The sequence below is a fragment of the Actinia tenebrosa genome, unplaced genomic scaffold, assembly GCF_029948245.1.
Source record: "Actinia tenebrosa isolate PJP-AT-01 unplaced genomic scaffold, QUT_ActTen_1.0 PGA_scaffold17__23_contigs__length_9995812, whole genome shotgun sequence".
NCBI classification, from domain to species: Eukaryota; Metazoa; Cnidaria; class Anthozoa; order Actiniaria; family Actiniidae; genus Actinia; species Actinia tenebrosa.
In genome coordinates, this window is record NW_028292577.1 from 2,888,181 (window position 1) to 2,903,601 (window position 15,421).

The 15,421-nt window shown below is 41.0% G+C and overlaps 1 protein-coding gene across 2 annotated transcripts in view; it reads right to left on the reverse strand.

The window, feature by feature from the left end:
• LOC116304366 (putative ATP-dependent RNA helicase DHX40) overlaps positions 1 to 15,421 on the reverse strand; it is a 37,520-nt gene that overhangs the window by 13,797 nt on the left and 8,302 nt on the right. For both annotated transcript variants that reach the window (XM_089031639.1, XM_089031640.1), the window contains 7 exons: positions 14,661 to 14,760; positions 11,717 to 11,803; positions 11,539 to 11,610; positions 10,529 to 10,639; positions 9,376 to 9,456; positions 8,646 to 8,918; positions 7,667 to 7,769 (listed from right to left, as the gene is read on the reverse strand). In XM_089031639.1, coding sequence (XP_088887765.1) covers positions 7,667 to 7,769; positions 8,646 to 8,918; positions 9,376 to 9,456; positions 10,529 to 10,639; positions 11,539 to 11,610; positions 11,717 to 11,803; positions 14,661 to 14,760 — 827 coding nt within the window. The remainder of the gene's footprint in view (positions 1 to 7,666; positions 7,770 to 8,645; positions 8,919 to 9,375; positions 9,457 to 10,528; positions 10,640 to 11,538; positions 11,611 to 11,716; positions 11,804 to 14,660; positions 14,761 to 15,421) is intronic.

A 15,421-nucleotide genomic window follows, 5' to 3' on the forward strand; every position in this document is an offset into this window, starting at 1 on the left:
TATGAAATATTCTTAAATGCGTTGCCCTTGTCTCCGTAGTCTTGAAGCGTTTGCAGCACCACCGACAGGGAATACGGATGCCTTCCGCGTAGTTGCTAAGGGCACGACAGATGACGTCATAATCGTTGCTAACCATGGTCAGGTAACCATTCGCGTCATACTGCGAAATTATCTTGCGTTGGTCTGCGGAGAGTATGCCATTTCCTTTCGGCGTCTTTAATTCGATGCAAAGCCCTTCATACCTTAAATGCGCGTTCAGTATTAAGAGGTCGGGTTGACCCCTTTGATAACCCTTCTGCCAGCATTTTATGCGTTTGCTGTCAGAATCCTGCAATTCCCCTAAGCCGGGCGCTATGAGCATCTGTGGGTAGAAGCGGCGTATGTAGTCCACGACTTTCTTATGCAGGTCAAACTCATTTTCCATTTTGAAGACTAACTTGTTAGGACTATCGAACCGCCTTTCTATTTCATACTTACCTGTCTTTCTCAATGCGGGAAGAACGTCCTCGAGGACCCAATCCTGGAATGTCTCTGCCGTTGGCATCTTAGAGCTAAATATTAGTTGATACAACCCAGATTCGGTTACGTACAGGGAATTAGGCTGTGAATACGAGGGGAGGCGATTCACCTCCACTCTAAGTTCGCTAAGCTTTACCTTATACTTTTCACGAACATGCACCTTAATTGCATCTTTTGGGCGTTCGTAACCCAACGCAGCCGCCACTTCCTTTGCTTTGAAGTATAGTTTATCGCCTTGCACTATGCATTGCAGTTTGGTTTCGTTGTTTTCGAATACGCGAAGCATTATATACCAACGATATTTTTTTATCAAAAGGATGAGCGAGTGGATCAATAGGCAACGCTCTTTAGCTGATTCATTTCTACGCTCAGTTGCGCGTCAGACACCACGAAGACGTAGCAGTTTATCTTGTCGCCGTCGCCCGCACTGGCGTTCTTGGTGCGCTTGATCTCCAATGTTATGCCATCCTGGGTGTTTACTAGACGTAAACCCTGACCATGTAGGTCTTCGTCGTTCGTTGTGCGCATGTCGATCCACAGCGCATACTTATCCTTAAAGAATTCCTCGGGGCTAATTTGGTCGCCAAACTTGCGCTTTGCCTCCCTGTACACGTCTGCAGGCTTTATTCCCTGGGAGTAGACCTTGTTTGGAACGCCGTTTATGTTGACCCCCACGTTAGTAATGTTGGGGTTGTGAAAGGCTTCGGAGATGCGCTTGCCGGCTTCGTAGGGTTTGGCAAACACCAGCATTAGCCCCGTAAAACTTCTTCGGGGGAGGTTAATGCTTTGGTTGATAACCTCATCCGTCTTATCCAAGAAGCTAAATGTCTTATACATCACCACGTGGTCGTAAAGGAATGCCTTCCCTGCACTGTATTCCATGCCAGCGCTACGGGCCAGCTCTTCGCTGTACACCGTTTCGTACTGTAGCTCTAAGTTGGTAATAGAGTATGGGGTTGTTGTGGTAAGTGCAGTGCTTAGCCCACCAATGATGTTATTAGCATCTGCTAAAGTTACTTCAAACTGTAGCTCGGATAACTGTCTTGGGTAATACACACCGTGATTCGTGATTACTTCAAAGTCCAGCGGTATGACATACTTGCTACCATAGGCGGTCTTTATTCGCCTGGCGTCTGCCACTGCGGTTTCTCCGCTGCCGTCAGTAGGTTGCGTTTTCGTAGGTGTGCGGACCTTACGTAGAATGACACTACCAATTCCTTGTTCTATCCTTTGCGCGCGGTCAAATGCTGTTAACCATAGATCCTTATAGGTGGTATACAGATCGTACCTATTTAAGTCCAGCAAGGATTCCCCAGCAAACTTGATTCTCATCTTAGAAACGATGTTGCGACCCACGTTGTTAACGATAATCCTTTCATCTGTGGGGCTTGACTGCACCGCTAGGTCAAACCTCAAAGCCAAGGTGCCAGGAACTAAGACTAGGTTATCCGTTAGGCGGGGCACGCCTACGTACAGGGTTTCCCCTGGCTTAGCGCTGCTGGGGGTAAAGGTGACCCGGTGAAAGGTGCGTTCTGCTTTCAGTCCGCCAACCTGCTTAGGTAATACGTTGGGATTTAACTTTGAGCTTATCATATATAATGGAAGTAGAAGGAACAGACCCCGACTTCGATCCCACCACTGAGGAAGGTCAGGCTGACATTAACGACGGTGATGAAGAACCGCTGCTTCCCACCCAACAAGTCGACGATTCCCTAAGGGATAGGATTGCAAAGGCCCTAAGACATCCCAAAGCACGCGAGTACACGTTTCCGCGTGAGCACATAGAGCTTCAAAACATGGGCGAGCCGGAAGCAGCCGCGCGGGAGACCGTAGAGTGGGCAAAGCAAGAGCTAACGCAGCGTTATTCCCGTTTCGATGCTGACGACGTAAGGCTCACAGAACGCGGAAACAAAGTCCTCATAAGCGTTCAAGACCTGAGATTTCCTGACAAAGACCGCTGGACGAAACCACAACCCCTCTTTGATGAGAATGGCGACGTTAGGGGTGACGTCTCAAGATTAAAAGGCTTCCAGCGTGCCACTAGAAGCATGTTAGACCGGCTGGAAACCCTGAACGAAAAGGTCGCGCTAGAAAAACGCGTCGAGGAACTACAAGAAACGTTGGAAGAAAGGGAAGTAGATTATATGAAACAAAACCGACTACTTCTTGATACTCAAAAAAGAGAACTTAACGACAAGGATCAACGCATATTAGAACTTAGAGAACAGAGAGACATTGCCTTTCGCGAAAAAGACAGCACCCAAAGGGCCTTCCAGCTTGCCCTGCAAGACCTGGATATGAGCAAGGAGGAAGCTAAGAACTTACGAACCACCATAGCTGGTTCTTTGGAGGAGCGGCGACAGTTGGTTGCCGAAATTAACACTAAAGAAGAGCAAATCCGGCAAAGAGATCAGGCTATCGAAGACCTGGAAAGAAGCATATCCGAAAAGCAGGAAATAATCAATGACCAGGCGCGCCCCGAAGAAGAAAGGGAGGCAGCCCAAAAGGAAGTAGAAACCCTTCAGGAAAGGGTTGCGGAATTACAGGTGCAAAAGGAAAACCTGGAAAAGGAGTTGGGGCTTACCACCAAGGAAAAGGTAAAAAGAGCCCTTTTGAAGTATGGTCTTCCGCTGGCATTTGCGGTCGCTATTTCGAGCGTAGTAGGCGTGATCTTGTCCGCGCTTAAGGCTACAGGCGCGGGCGTAAAGAAATTAGGCAATGGGCTGACGGACTTGGGAAAAAAGATGGCAGCTGGTCTTCCTGGGCTGCTGGGTTCGGTTGTTTCCTTGGCACTTAGGGCAGGCGGTGAACTGTTGAAGTTCGTGGGGAATAACATTTGGATCTTGGTAGTAGCTATTGGGGTGGTTCTCCTGAAGAAGATGAAGGGTTAATCTTATCCTTGTACGTTACTGGTGGCTTATCGTCGTCGGGTGCCCGAGGCGTCCTCGACTGAGGATAAGTAAAGATAGTATTCGCGCCGCCTTGATAATGCGGAACTAGCGGTATGGCGGTCATGGTGCTAATGGTCTTATGATTCCAAGTGGCATCCGGTGTAGGTTCGGTTGCCTTACCCGCAGCATTTATTCGGACAATGCTGGGCTTGGCGCCGCCTCCGCCAGCATCGCTGGGGCGAATCTGAAGCTTCGCATATTGGCAATTGGCTATCATGTGAAAAGTTAATGGTACTAGGTCTTCAAAGCTATATAGGTTAATCTCGGATGAAAAATGAACCGGGTGCCTATTATTATTTTTCGTTCTGTAAGGCAGCAATGGGGCGTTGGTCTCGTCGACAATCCTAAATCCAATATTACATGAATACCGCTCTGACATGCTAATAGTGCATATGATTAATCCTAAACCCCCAACCTTCACCCACAATCCAGTGTCATGCCATTCGTCATTTACGTAATCCTTTTCCTCCAGGTAATGAAGAAACCAATCTTCCTTCGTGTGTGGATTCATATATCTAAAGGCTCACCACCGTAAGAGTGCTAATGGTCGCGTGATTATAAGGCTGATCTCTTTGGTTCTCTATGCTATTTATTGTGACCTTTCCCGTATCGTCTACTCTTATTTGCAGCTTTACCTTCCCATGGCAATCAGCAACCATATGAAACGTCCAAACCGTAAGATTTTCAACGCTGCCGGGGTATGGCTCTGCGGAGAAATGCGCAGGCTCTCTGTTGTTTGTCTTCACACGCATGGGCTGTAATACTCCATTGTCATCTAGGAACCTAAAGCCCACGTTGGCATGGCTGTCCGAGCCCATGCAAATACTGCATAAAATTAGCTTCTTTCCCGAGTAGTTCAGGTCCACGGACATCCCCGCGACATCAACCCAAGCCGCCTGGGTGTATTTTTTCTCACCTGTGTAAGTCGTATAAACGCAATCTACTCCAGCCATGTAGGGGTTACTCACCGCCATATATAATAACTCAGACCAACGCCCGCGGCGGCTAAGCCGGCTTTTAATAAGTTATGGTCATATTCCTCAGGTATCGTAGGCAGGACCTTCTTCTTGATTACGTTTTTTGGTTTCCCTGCAGGATTCTCTACGTGCTCCTTCTTTGGCTTCTCCACGAAATGGGGAATGTTCCTAAGAGTGTCAGAGTTCACGTTATTCGCCCCAAACTTCATATCCTTAGTAGCTCGTTGAAGTTTGTTGTTGTATCCTACTACAGAACCAGTATTTATAGATAAATTACTAGGCATTAACCAACAACCCGGGGCTACTGCATAGTCCAACCTCGCCTTAGAATTTTGTATAGCTAGTTGGTAACGCTGTACGCCCTTGCTAATGTCGCCCTCCAAGATTGAACTTTCGAATAAGATCAAGGCTTCGGCTCGCGTCTCTTCTGCGGCGCCGGTATTTCCAATTATATTTGATCGGGTATTTACTTGGGCTCCAAGGATAGAATACACGTAAGCTTCTATGCTGCGGTTCAAACGGGCAAGGCCGGCTTTGGTTAGTCCTTTACCTTCTGGGGGTATGAAATTAAAGTATTGCTTCGTTTGCTCGTCGTTGGTAATTTTGATAAAAAGTGGATTAGCCCCGGCATACTTACCACCCTCGTCTTTGAACAGAGGTCCGTCTCTAACTTCCTTAGTGGTCTTAGCATTTGGTTCAAAGAAGGTGCTACTGTCGTGAGTTTCTTTGTGATACCCAGTGTTCCATCGCAACTGCAGCGAATGCACTTCCCTGTTGCTTAGCTCGTGCCCACCAATCCCCCAATAAGCCCAAATATGTCCCAGACCATTGTTAGCGCCGGCAGTGCATCTAAAATCCTTCCCTACAACACCAAACTCCTTACAAAGTCTATCATAAGCCGGCACGCTGTATTTGTTATCTCTTGGATAAAACGCGGCATTTCCCGGCAGCGCAATAACACCCATTTCATGTAGTATTCTTCTAACCGTGAAGTGGAAGTGAAACATAAATATTGAATTCTTCATCAAGTTTGCGCTTACCCCACAACCGCTGGTGGCGCACCAAACTGCAAAGTTCAACTGCTGCGGCCAATAACGCATGTTAGGATCACTTAACCATTCGTGGGCTTCTTTCGCCGTGGTATGAATAATGGGCACGTTTTTGAAGATATCTCGCACCTTTAACGGAAAGGAATGCTTGTTAGAGATCCGCATGTTCAGCGTTAGGTCCAAGCTTGGGTGTTTATCAAATGAAACTGCGGGTATCGGATAAGTACTGGTACCAAGCAATAATTCCTTTGACCAACCTTGTACGGGCTTAGACTTATGCGGTAAGATCTTAGGATGCTTCAGCTGAGGGTCTATCTGATCAACCAGCGTAGGCTTCAAATCCTCATTGCTGTACATCCTAGAGCCGTTAAAGTAAATCCCATCGGGTCTCCTTTCGAACTTACTAGGGTCTGCATGCGGAAACATCTTCCTAAATGCCCTCCAATTCCAGTAATTCCGGTTGTCATGATGTGGCTGCTCCTCTATGTTATTTCCAAAAGCGTCGTACATTAGTATATATAATGGACGTTATACCATCAGCACCTAAGTTGTACCCAGATGCCCCCTATACTACACCTAACGAACTAAACGCCGAAAACTTCAGGCTCAATAAAGCAAACTTAATCTTGGCTTACTTGGAAGGGCAGGCAAAACACTACGAAAAAGTTAGGAAGAAATACGTCAGAGCCCGTAGCACGCTACATAAGATTGCGATAACTTCAGGGTCCATATCTGTTGTGTTAACGGGCTCCGGCGTTGCTACTTCGCTTACCGGACCGGGAATAATCGTTGGAGTTCCTTTGGCCGGCGTTGGGGCAGCCTGTGGTATTATTTCTGCCGTTGCTACTGGCATTATGAAACAATTGTCAAGCAAAATATCAAAACACGACACAACAATAGCTCTGTCAAGGGCTAAAGTAAATACTATTGCCGATCTTGTCTCAAAGGCTTTGCGTGACAGAAAGATAGACGATGTAGAATTCTCGCTTATTCTGGCTGAAGAAGACAAATACGAGAAATTAAAGACGGGCATAAGGAATAAAAAAACAGTCGTAAAAGATCTTTCCGAGGAATCTCGCAAAAAGATCTACCAGGAGGCAAAAGAAGAGCTTCAAAGAAAGCTTGCTCAGTAAACATCTGCTTTGAAAAGAGCGTGACGGGATTCTATTTACATATCGAACGTCAGTCTAGGAATTACGCGTAATATAAATTCAGTGAATTATTACGCGTAATATGAATTATTTAGCGAATTATTACGCGTAATACGAATTATTTGGCGAATTATTACGCGTAATATGAATCATTTAGCAAATTATTATGCGTAATATAAATTATTTGCATGACTTTATTTGGCAAATTATTACGCGTAATATAAATTCATCGTACGAATTACGCGTAATATGTTATTGCCACCTCGGAATCCATCCTAACAGGGGGTGGCTGGGGTCTATTTCATAAAATATTTCGTAGATTACGTTAGGGTAATAAGGAATATCCTTATCCAGCCGACAAAACATCCACTCGGCTTTTGTCATATCAGAAACCTCAGGAATAGACTTACCGGTAATTTCAGACAAAAGATAGGGAATAGCTTTGTAATATTTCCCTAGTTTTAATTTTTTCAATGTCTTCCGTAGGCTTTGGGGGGTTGGCTCTTCTAAATGGTCTGTGATTTTCTTCCTTACTTCGTTGTTTAAATATACCGGTCGATAACCTTGGATATGACTCATCCACTCCCTAAAGTATTTTATTCTCTTGTATGGGGTCTTCTTACGACCTCCATTGGCGTAATATTGCTCTTTGGTAGCATTTGGTACGGCATTACGAATATTCTTACCACACTCGTAACACTGTGCTGACGTGTCGTCTTCTATTTGCATTTTCTTACCACAACAAATATACTTATTTGGCTTAGTAGGTACAAACTTGGGTTTCAAGCACTTTACACAGAAATCATAAACAAACTCTTTACAATCTTCGCACTCCATATATAGACTAACATATTTAACTACATAAACACGGGATGCGGGTAATCGCGGTACGAATCGAGGAATTCACTTTAGACGGGTAATCCTCCGGTGGTCGTTGCGCTGGAACCCCCATCCCCTATACTACTCCTGTATATCAGGTTTGATTATTTGTAAATGTATTGATATTATGAGTAACTTACCTGTCTTACAAGGATATTTTCAAGCTGATGGTGAATAGTAACCGCCAATTTTAAAGCTCTCCAATGAACAAAATGATCACGACACCACTTGGTGGGCGAAGAACTAGATACAAGGTACCGCAAAATATCAGTTCAACCATGCTTAGTAGAATAGCCTATCTCTATTAACTATGGTTCTACAAATAACTGAGCTATCACTGAAAGTAGGTCGATATGAAAAAAGTTATGATGCAGGTTTGTTGCTGGTTTTTATACCCGCTATCTTGGTTGAATTTTACAAAAGATTAGTCGTTATAGTCGTTATACCACAATGTCCTTTGTTGTTTCATTTTCTTCGGAATGACTGAAAACTAGCAATTTCAGGTATATTCATATCAAACTTTTCCCCATATAATATGGACATTGGCTATTGGTGAATCGCTTGAACTTTGATTCGTATAATTATTACATTCACCATTTTCCATACAGTCGGTTCAATGCTCAATCAAAAAGCATTCAGTCGAGGTTGCAAGGTTTAAAATTGAATAATCCTTTGAAAGTACCTTGGCGCCTCGCTTGAGCGCTTTGTGTTTGACCAATGAACCAATGTATGGAAAATGGTGAATACACTCAACTGTAGTTGATTATCAATCTAAAGGAATACCAAAAAGCTTAAAATCGTAAGCTATCAATTGATAGCGGATCTATACCCAATAAAGCAGTAAAAATAGGTAAGACCCCGCTAAGTATGGTAGGTGATAACAAAGATAATAAAGCTTTTAGTCGGTAGCCAATTTTATATATCAATTATCATACATCTGAACAATTAAAATATTTATTTACGATTTTTCAACCAGGCTATCCCAGACCACGCGACATTCCCAGAGTACTATCTTTGTTTAATTATTGCGTTTGAGAAAAAACAAGGATAAAAATTTACTAATTTTTTCTCTCAAGAGAATGAGACATGGTCTATAGTGACTGATTACTGGTGAAGTACCTTTCATTGCACTCTTTATAGATGTATAATAATGTAGCAAAGTCATTTGTGCCCCCAGCGGCTTCTGCAAGTTCTTTTTGGATTCTTGATACTTTAGCCAAGTTTGATTTACTACTTCCACTGGCAAATACTTGCTCTACAGAAAGCATGGCTGCAACAGGTAATACAAGTTCTTCACAGACAAAATCGTAAGAGCTAATGACTGCTCTTGAAAGGCCCGGTGAAAGCGGCAGCTCAACCATTCGATGCCCTAATAAAGTGACGTGTCCTTTCCTATATTTATAAACGAGTGAAACCATTAGCAATTTCAAAAATATATATAATTAAAGCAGAAGCACTTGCAGTGGCAGTGGCAGAGGCAGAGGCAGTGCTAGTGCTAGTGGCAGTGCTAGTGCTAGTGCTAGTGCTAGTGCTAGTGGTAGTGGTAGTGGCAGTGCTAGTGGCAGTGCTAGTGGTAGTGGCAGTGGTAGTGGCAGTGGCAGTGGTAGTGGCAGTGGTAGTGGCTGTGGCAGTGGTAGTGGCTGTGGCAGTGGTAGTGGCAGTGGTAGTGGCAGTGGCAGTGCTAGTGGCAGTGCTAGTGGCAGTGGCAGTGCTAGTGGTGGTCATAGTCGTAGTGGTAGTAGTAGCAATGCATACATACAAGCAATGCATACATACAAGCAATGCATTTGTTATGCAAACTGTGTATTAGACAGCCGATATAAATTTTTCGTGTACTAGCTACACTTACTTATCGATAGCACCAAAATAATAAAGTTGCTTTAAAGCTTCAAGAACCATTCGTTCCTCTGGTGGATCGATGTACTGGAACCTTAAAGAATAAGAAAATAATTCGGGTTAATGAAATCCCGTAACGTAACGTTTTGTTTTTACTTTAGACACTCTTCGAACGAACGCTTCATTGCCAGCAAATTGCATGACGTTAAGATCACGTGCGATATCAACTTCTGAAATTCACTTGTTTTTCTTGGCAACATTGCTATTAGAATCTCTCGTAAACATGAACTTTTGTAAGCGACAGGCATTGACAGTGTAAATGAGGTGTAACATTTTATCTGTGTGTGAAATGTTGTTAAAAATATCTTTTATCTTAATACACCAGTTTCTCATTCAATATATACCGCTATTTTTAAAGACCACAGGCTCATTTGCACAGTTTTAGCCTAGTTTATAAGTCAGCTATTCACAGATACCATTAAAAGTCCGTGAGATTTCAACCATTGGTATTGTTCAAGCTGCACAATCTTTACATTACAGCTGAATTTTGTGAATGATTTACTCTTGAACAAGGCTAAGCCTGTGAAAATTAGTCTTTAGTCATAAAACATAGCGGTATATACGGACTGAAAAAAGTGACTATTTGGAGGACATCGGTTTAGCACCCAAATAAATCATTGTCAAATTTTACAGTTTAGAGGTCGCAGAAGTAATGTTCACTAGTCTAGCTTTTAAAAATCATTTTTCAAGAATTAAAACTGATAACTCGAAGAAAGCATTTTTTAGACAAGAAACATAAGGTTGAGCAATAGAGAAATTGATTTCCTTATGCAAAATAACTTTGATAGATTAGATAGTTTTACGTTTCCTGTGGTAAAAATTCTTGGGAGTCTCTTGAGGTGAAGGAAAGGAAAATGTTTCCCTAGCATGCATTGCGCGCCTCGACCAACTACATTATCGCACTGAAAAGGCACATGATCTACTCCTTTTTGATTTGCTTTTAATGCAGAAACTTCGATTATGGAGTCGAGTATGAAGATTATAGAGGAAAATTGTGAGCCCTACTTCAGATCTTCTCTTTCTCTACTGTACACCACAGGAAGCCAATGGGATCAAAGGCATACGAATCATTCATACATTTTTGTGACCTCATAATATTTGCTCACCTGACAACATCGTTGATACCCATACACTTCAGATGCAATACAACTCTAGACAGACTTGTTCTCTGGATTTCAGGTACTGTCTCCTGATCCATCGAATTACAATATACTTCTCTGCATAAGGATAAAGAAATAAAATCCATCATGGCATAGACCATAAAGTTAATTTCCAACAAATTCCACACAATGTAAATGACAATGTTGTATTTGGCAGTACCTTTACAGTTTAATCATTATTATACACCTATTTTAATATACGTTGTCATTGTTAAAGGCGATAGGCGATAGGTTATACCGACATGAAAATGGTCCAGCTATTCTTGAATCTTGGAATGACCTATCTCCAATTGCTTTTCGCCTATCGCCTATCGCCTATTGCCTATCGCCTATTGCCTATCGCCTATTGCCTATCGCCTATTGCCTATTGCCTATCGCCTATTGCCTATTGCCTATCGCCTATTGCCTATCGCCAATCCCTTTTGCCTATTGCCTATTCCCTATCGCCTATTCCCTATCGCCTATTGCCTATTCCCTATCGCCTATTGCCTATCGCCTATTACCTATTCCCTATCGCCTATCGCCTATTCCCTATCGCCTATTGCCTATTGCCTATCGCCTATCGCCTATTCCCTATCGCCTATCGCCTATTGACTATTCCCTATCGCCTATTGCCTATTGCCTATTCCCTATCGCCTATCGCCTATTCCCTATCGCCTATTGCCTATTGCCTATCGCCTATTGCCTATTGCCTATTGCCTATCGCCTATTGCGTATCATCACCTATCGCCTTTGGCGATGACGTTTTTAAAACAAGTGACAGTGTTGTTCACCAATACCGAAAAAAAGAGTAAGCTAAAAATTACCAAAACCACGCCATTTCTTCGTATTACTGGCGAGAATGTGCGCAATTTGGTTTTTATTTGAAAAGATTAACTTTTGGAAACGCCATGTTTGTTGCAGTCTTTAATTAGTTGAAAGTTTTTCATGGGTACCAGTCTAGTATAATACACTACCTTGTGTACATTCGAAAACACGTTCCTGTTGCTGTTCTACCGGCCCTGCCTTTCCTTTGAATTGCTTCAGATCTGCAGATGAAAGTTTTCTTGTTAAGAACAAACGGAAAACGGACTTATGAGTAAAGTTGCCTGAACATTAAATCATCTCTATTAAAGCCAATATTACTAAACTTACCTTGATATTAAAACAACATTAAGAGAGTCGAGACCTGTCCTACTATTACATGACAGTTGCTTCACAAAACCACTGTCAACAACATATCTGCAACAATAACAAAAATTACAGATGATTCAGACTTAATTTCTTTTATTGTAATTTGTAGTGAAATAGAATTTCGAAACTAGAAATGATGAGCGCAAACATTCCCGCGAACGTACTTAATCTACTAACAGTATTCTCAGCTTCAACAATCGAAGGTTAGTAGCGACAGAGAGTTTCGAAGCAAATTTTTTTTGGACAAAAATTGTCCTGCAAAATAGTGCTTATCAGTTTAGAAATTCATTTTTTATTGAATATTTCGCTTTCATATAAAACATTTTCTTTTCACTAAAAAAAACATACATAAAAACTAGAAATGCACTGTGACTGAAGCATGTCCTTCGTCTTCATTAAGTTTTTCTGCTTCGAGAAGATCCTAAAGCCCCGTTCAGAGGCGTAGCGAGGGGGGAGAGGAGGGGTGATGATGCACGGGGGGGGGGGGGGGGGGGGGGAGGGGCACGTGTCCCCCCAAATTTTTAAACAACTTTTTGAAAAAAAAAACAACAAAAAAAAAAACAAAACAAAACAAAACAATTTATAAATTATTGCAACCTAGGAAAGTGCTCAGTTTATACGAATACGAATTTGTTTCTTTTTTGTTTGCGCGTTTATTAGTTTATTTGTTTTATGCGGGGAGGAGTTTTTTTTGGGTCAGTGCTCCCCAGCTCCTAGGTCCTCGCTACGCCCCTGGCCCCGTTTACACTGTCGATTTTTTTGGTAATTTTCGGAAATATGAAATATTTCGTCTCATCCTTCAAAAGAGACATTCTTCTAGGAAAATCTTGGTATCCTGAAAAAACCTTTACAAGTAAATTCTTTACCATTATTTATTACGGACAAAATTGCAAAAAAATGGCAGCAAAAATCGCCGCAAAATTCGCTAGTGAAAACGGGGCTTTAGATATTCAAAATACTCTCTCTTAAACACTAATAAGCTCGAATAAATAAGCTCGGTTTTTGTTTTCGTCTATAACAGCATCTTCTGAGTGGATTTCATACATCTGTTTCTGATAGCTTTTTTTAATAATTCTCTAAATCTTACTTCCGTTAATTTGCACATCAGTTCTAAGTGTTACACTTTAATGCAGCCAATAAAATTAGGCAAAAAATGGATCATGCCATTGCCAAGACGAAGAGAAAGGCAAGGCTCTGGGGACGAGATTGTTTTACATCATTAATGAGGGGCTTATAGTTCCTTCCTCATACTCTTGTTGTGCAAGGCACTTGAGGTATGAAGACAACGAAAGCAATAGCCAAGGATAATAAATCTGGAGCTAAATATAAATTCTAACCCAGAATACAATAAAGCTTGTTACACCAAGAAAGACCAAACATAATACCTCTGCATGGAAACAATGGATCCCAAGGTGATCATATTATTACATCATTTCTTTTTCTCCTTCTGAATTATTTGTATTTGTCTTAGTATTTATTATTATTTCTGTAATTTTGTGACGAATTCATTAAAGTAAACCAAACTTAACTATGACATGACCATAACAAACCCATTTCACAAATGAAAAAGAATTTAGAGGCACAAAGTTTTAAATGTTTACCTACTATCACTGGTGTAGTTAAAGGAACTAGTTCTAAATTTTTACGTGAGGAATTAGCGTGGGATGAGTTAAGCTCTAGACGTAACGTTCATAAACTTGTACACTTTTATAAAATTGTTTCAAATGCGACCCCTCTCTATCTTTCCGAGCTACTTCCTTCCACAGTTTATCAGCAATCAAAACGCGCTCTCAGATCAAATTCTATTTTCTGTTTTCTTTTCCTTGACAGAACGTTTTGCAGTCTTTTTTCCCCGTCGGTTGTTAAATTATGGGATTCTTTGGATCTACAACCTAGGAATATAGGATCTTTGCAAACTTTTAAAAACGAGATTTGTGACAAATTTTCCCCCCCAAAATATATAGAGGATATTATATGGGCGAGCGGAGATACGAAATTTATCTTCGAGTGTTGAAAAGATCTCTCACGAGTGAGCGCAGCGAACGAGTGAGAGATTTTTAACACGAGAAGATAAATTTCGTATCTCCAAGCGCCCATGTAATATTCTGTTTATTATATAATTATCAATGAAAGTATGTTTTGGCTTTTTCAGGCAATTCTTTCCGTGTATTTATGAATAGCCATAGCAATGGTGTTATTTTCACACGTGAAAATAACATGTTATTTTCACGTGTGAAGATATCAATTTTTCGAAATAGAGAAAAATAGATATTTCATTGGTAATTATATAATAAAACAAATTATTTGATTATTCCTTTTCCAGAACAGCGTCTATTCTACACACCCGGCTTAGACTAGAAGCTTGTGCTTTAAATGAATATTTGTTTCGTATCAATTGTTCGCCTCTAAATGTGTTTGTGGGACTTCGAATGAAACAGTAATGCACTTTTTCTTTGTATGTCCTCGATTCGCTGCTCAACGTTCTTCTTTTCTTACCTCAACTGCACAGATTTGTGGATCATTGTGGACAAATTTGTTCTCAAAAAAAGCAAAAATTAAATTGTTTACTTTATGGCTTTAAGGAATTAAAAAGTAAAAACATAAAAAGTAATTACAAACTATTTTCTGAAGTTCAAAAATATATTTTAGCCACTTATCGTTTTCAATCCGACTTTGATGCTACATATTTTTTTTTCCTATTGTTATCTCATTATGTGACTGTTGTACTATTTTAGTTTGTATTTATTGTGTATTTATTGTACTTATTTCCTACTGTCCGCTTTTCCTATTTATTGTTTGTATTGTAAAATAGACGTAAGCCCCCTTGTTATGTCTCGTTGCTTTTGGGGCAAATCTTACGATAAATATGTTTAAATAAAAAAATAAAAAATAAAAAAATGTTTACCTAATGCCTTGAATGGTTAGTGATGTGGCTGCAATATTCGTTGCCACCACAACCTTACGAACTGAAGGATCAGGAGGGTCAAACACCTTTCTCTGTAATTCTGCAAAACAAGGCATCTCAGTTAGGTGTGGAGCAAATGTTGTCAAATGTTTAGGTTCGTGAGCAAAATTTACTTCCTTGGTGATATAATATCATAAAACGGTTTAACTGTTAACTGAATACATTGCCATCATCTAATGAATACTTTGTACTAAAACATTAAAAGCACATGGAAACTGAGATGGCTTGTCAGGGACCTATTTACGTTGCACAACATAACTTTTTAATTTTAGACTAGGAGTGTTCATTATTAATGGTTTGGTAGCATGCGATGGGTTTGAGGAAGAATCTGGGTTTTGGGGTTACTGTTCCACTATGTGCTCACAAGAAAAATGGGATCAATTCACGCTCATTCCAAATTTCCCCCAAAACCCAGTTTTTTCTCCCAAACCCACAAGAATGCAGGCTAATGGTTTGGGGATGGCTGCAATGGCTCTACTTTCAATATTTATATGAAAAAAGCCTTTTGGAGCATAAAAATTAAAACTACTTTAGAACAACTCGGATTGGGGATAATTTGGATGAAACAAAATGAACTTTCTCCAAGATGGTATGAATGTGGAAAAATAATAACCCAAAAAATATATGACATTGAGAGGCAAATTTTATGGAGTAATCTCCACAATGATGAAAGGAAAGACGACAGACATAAAAATAAACTC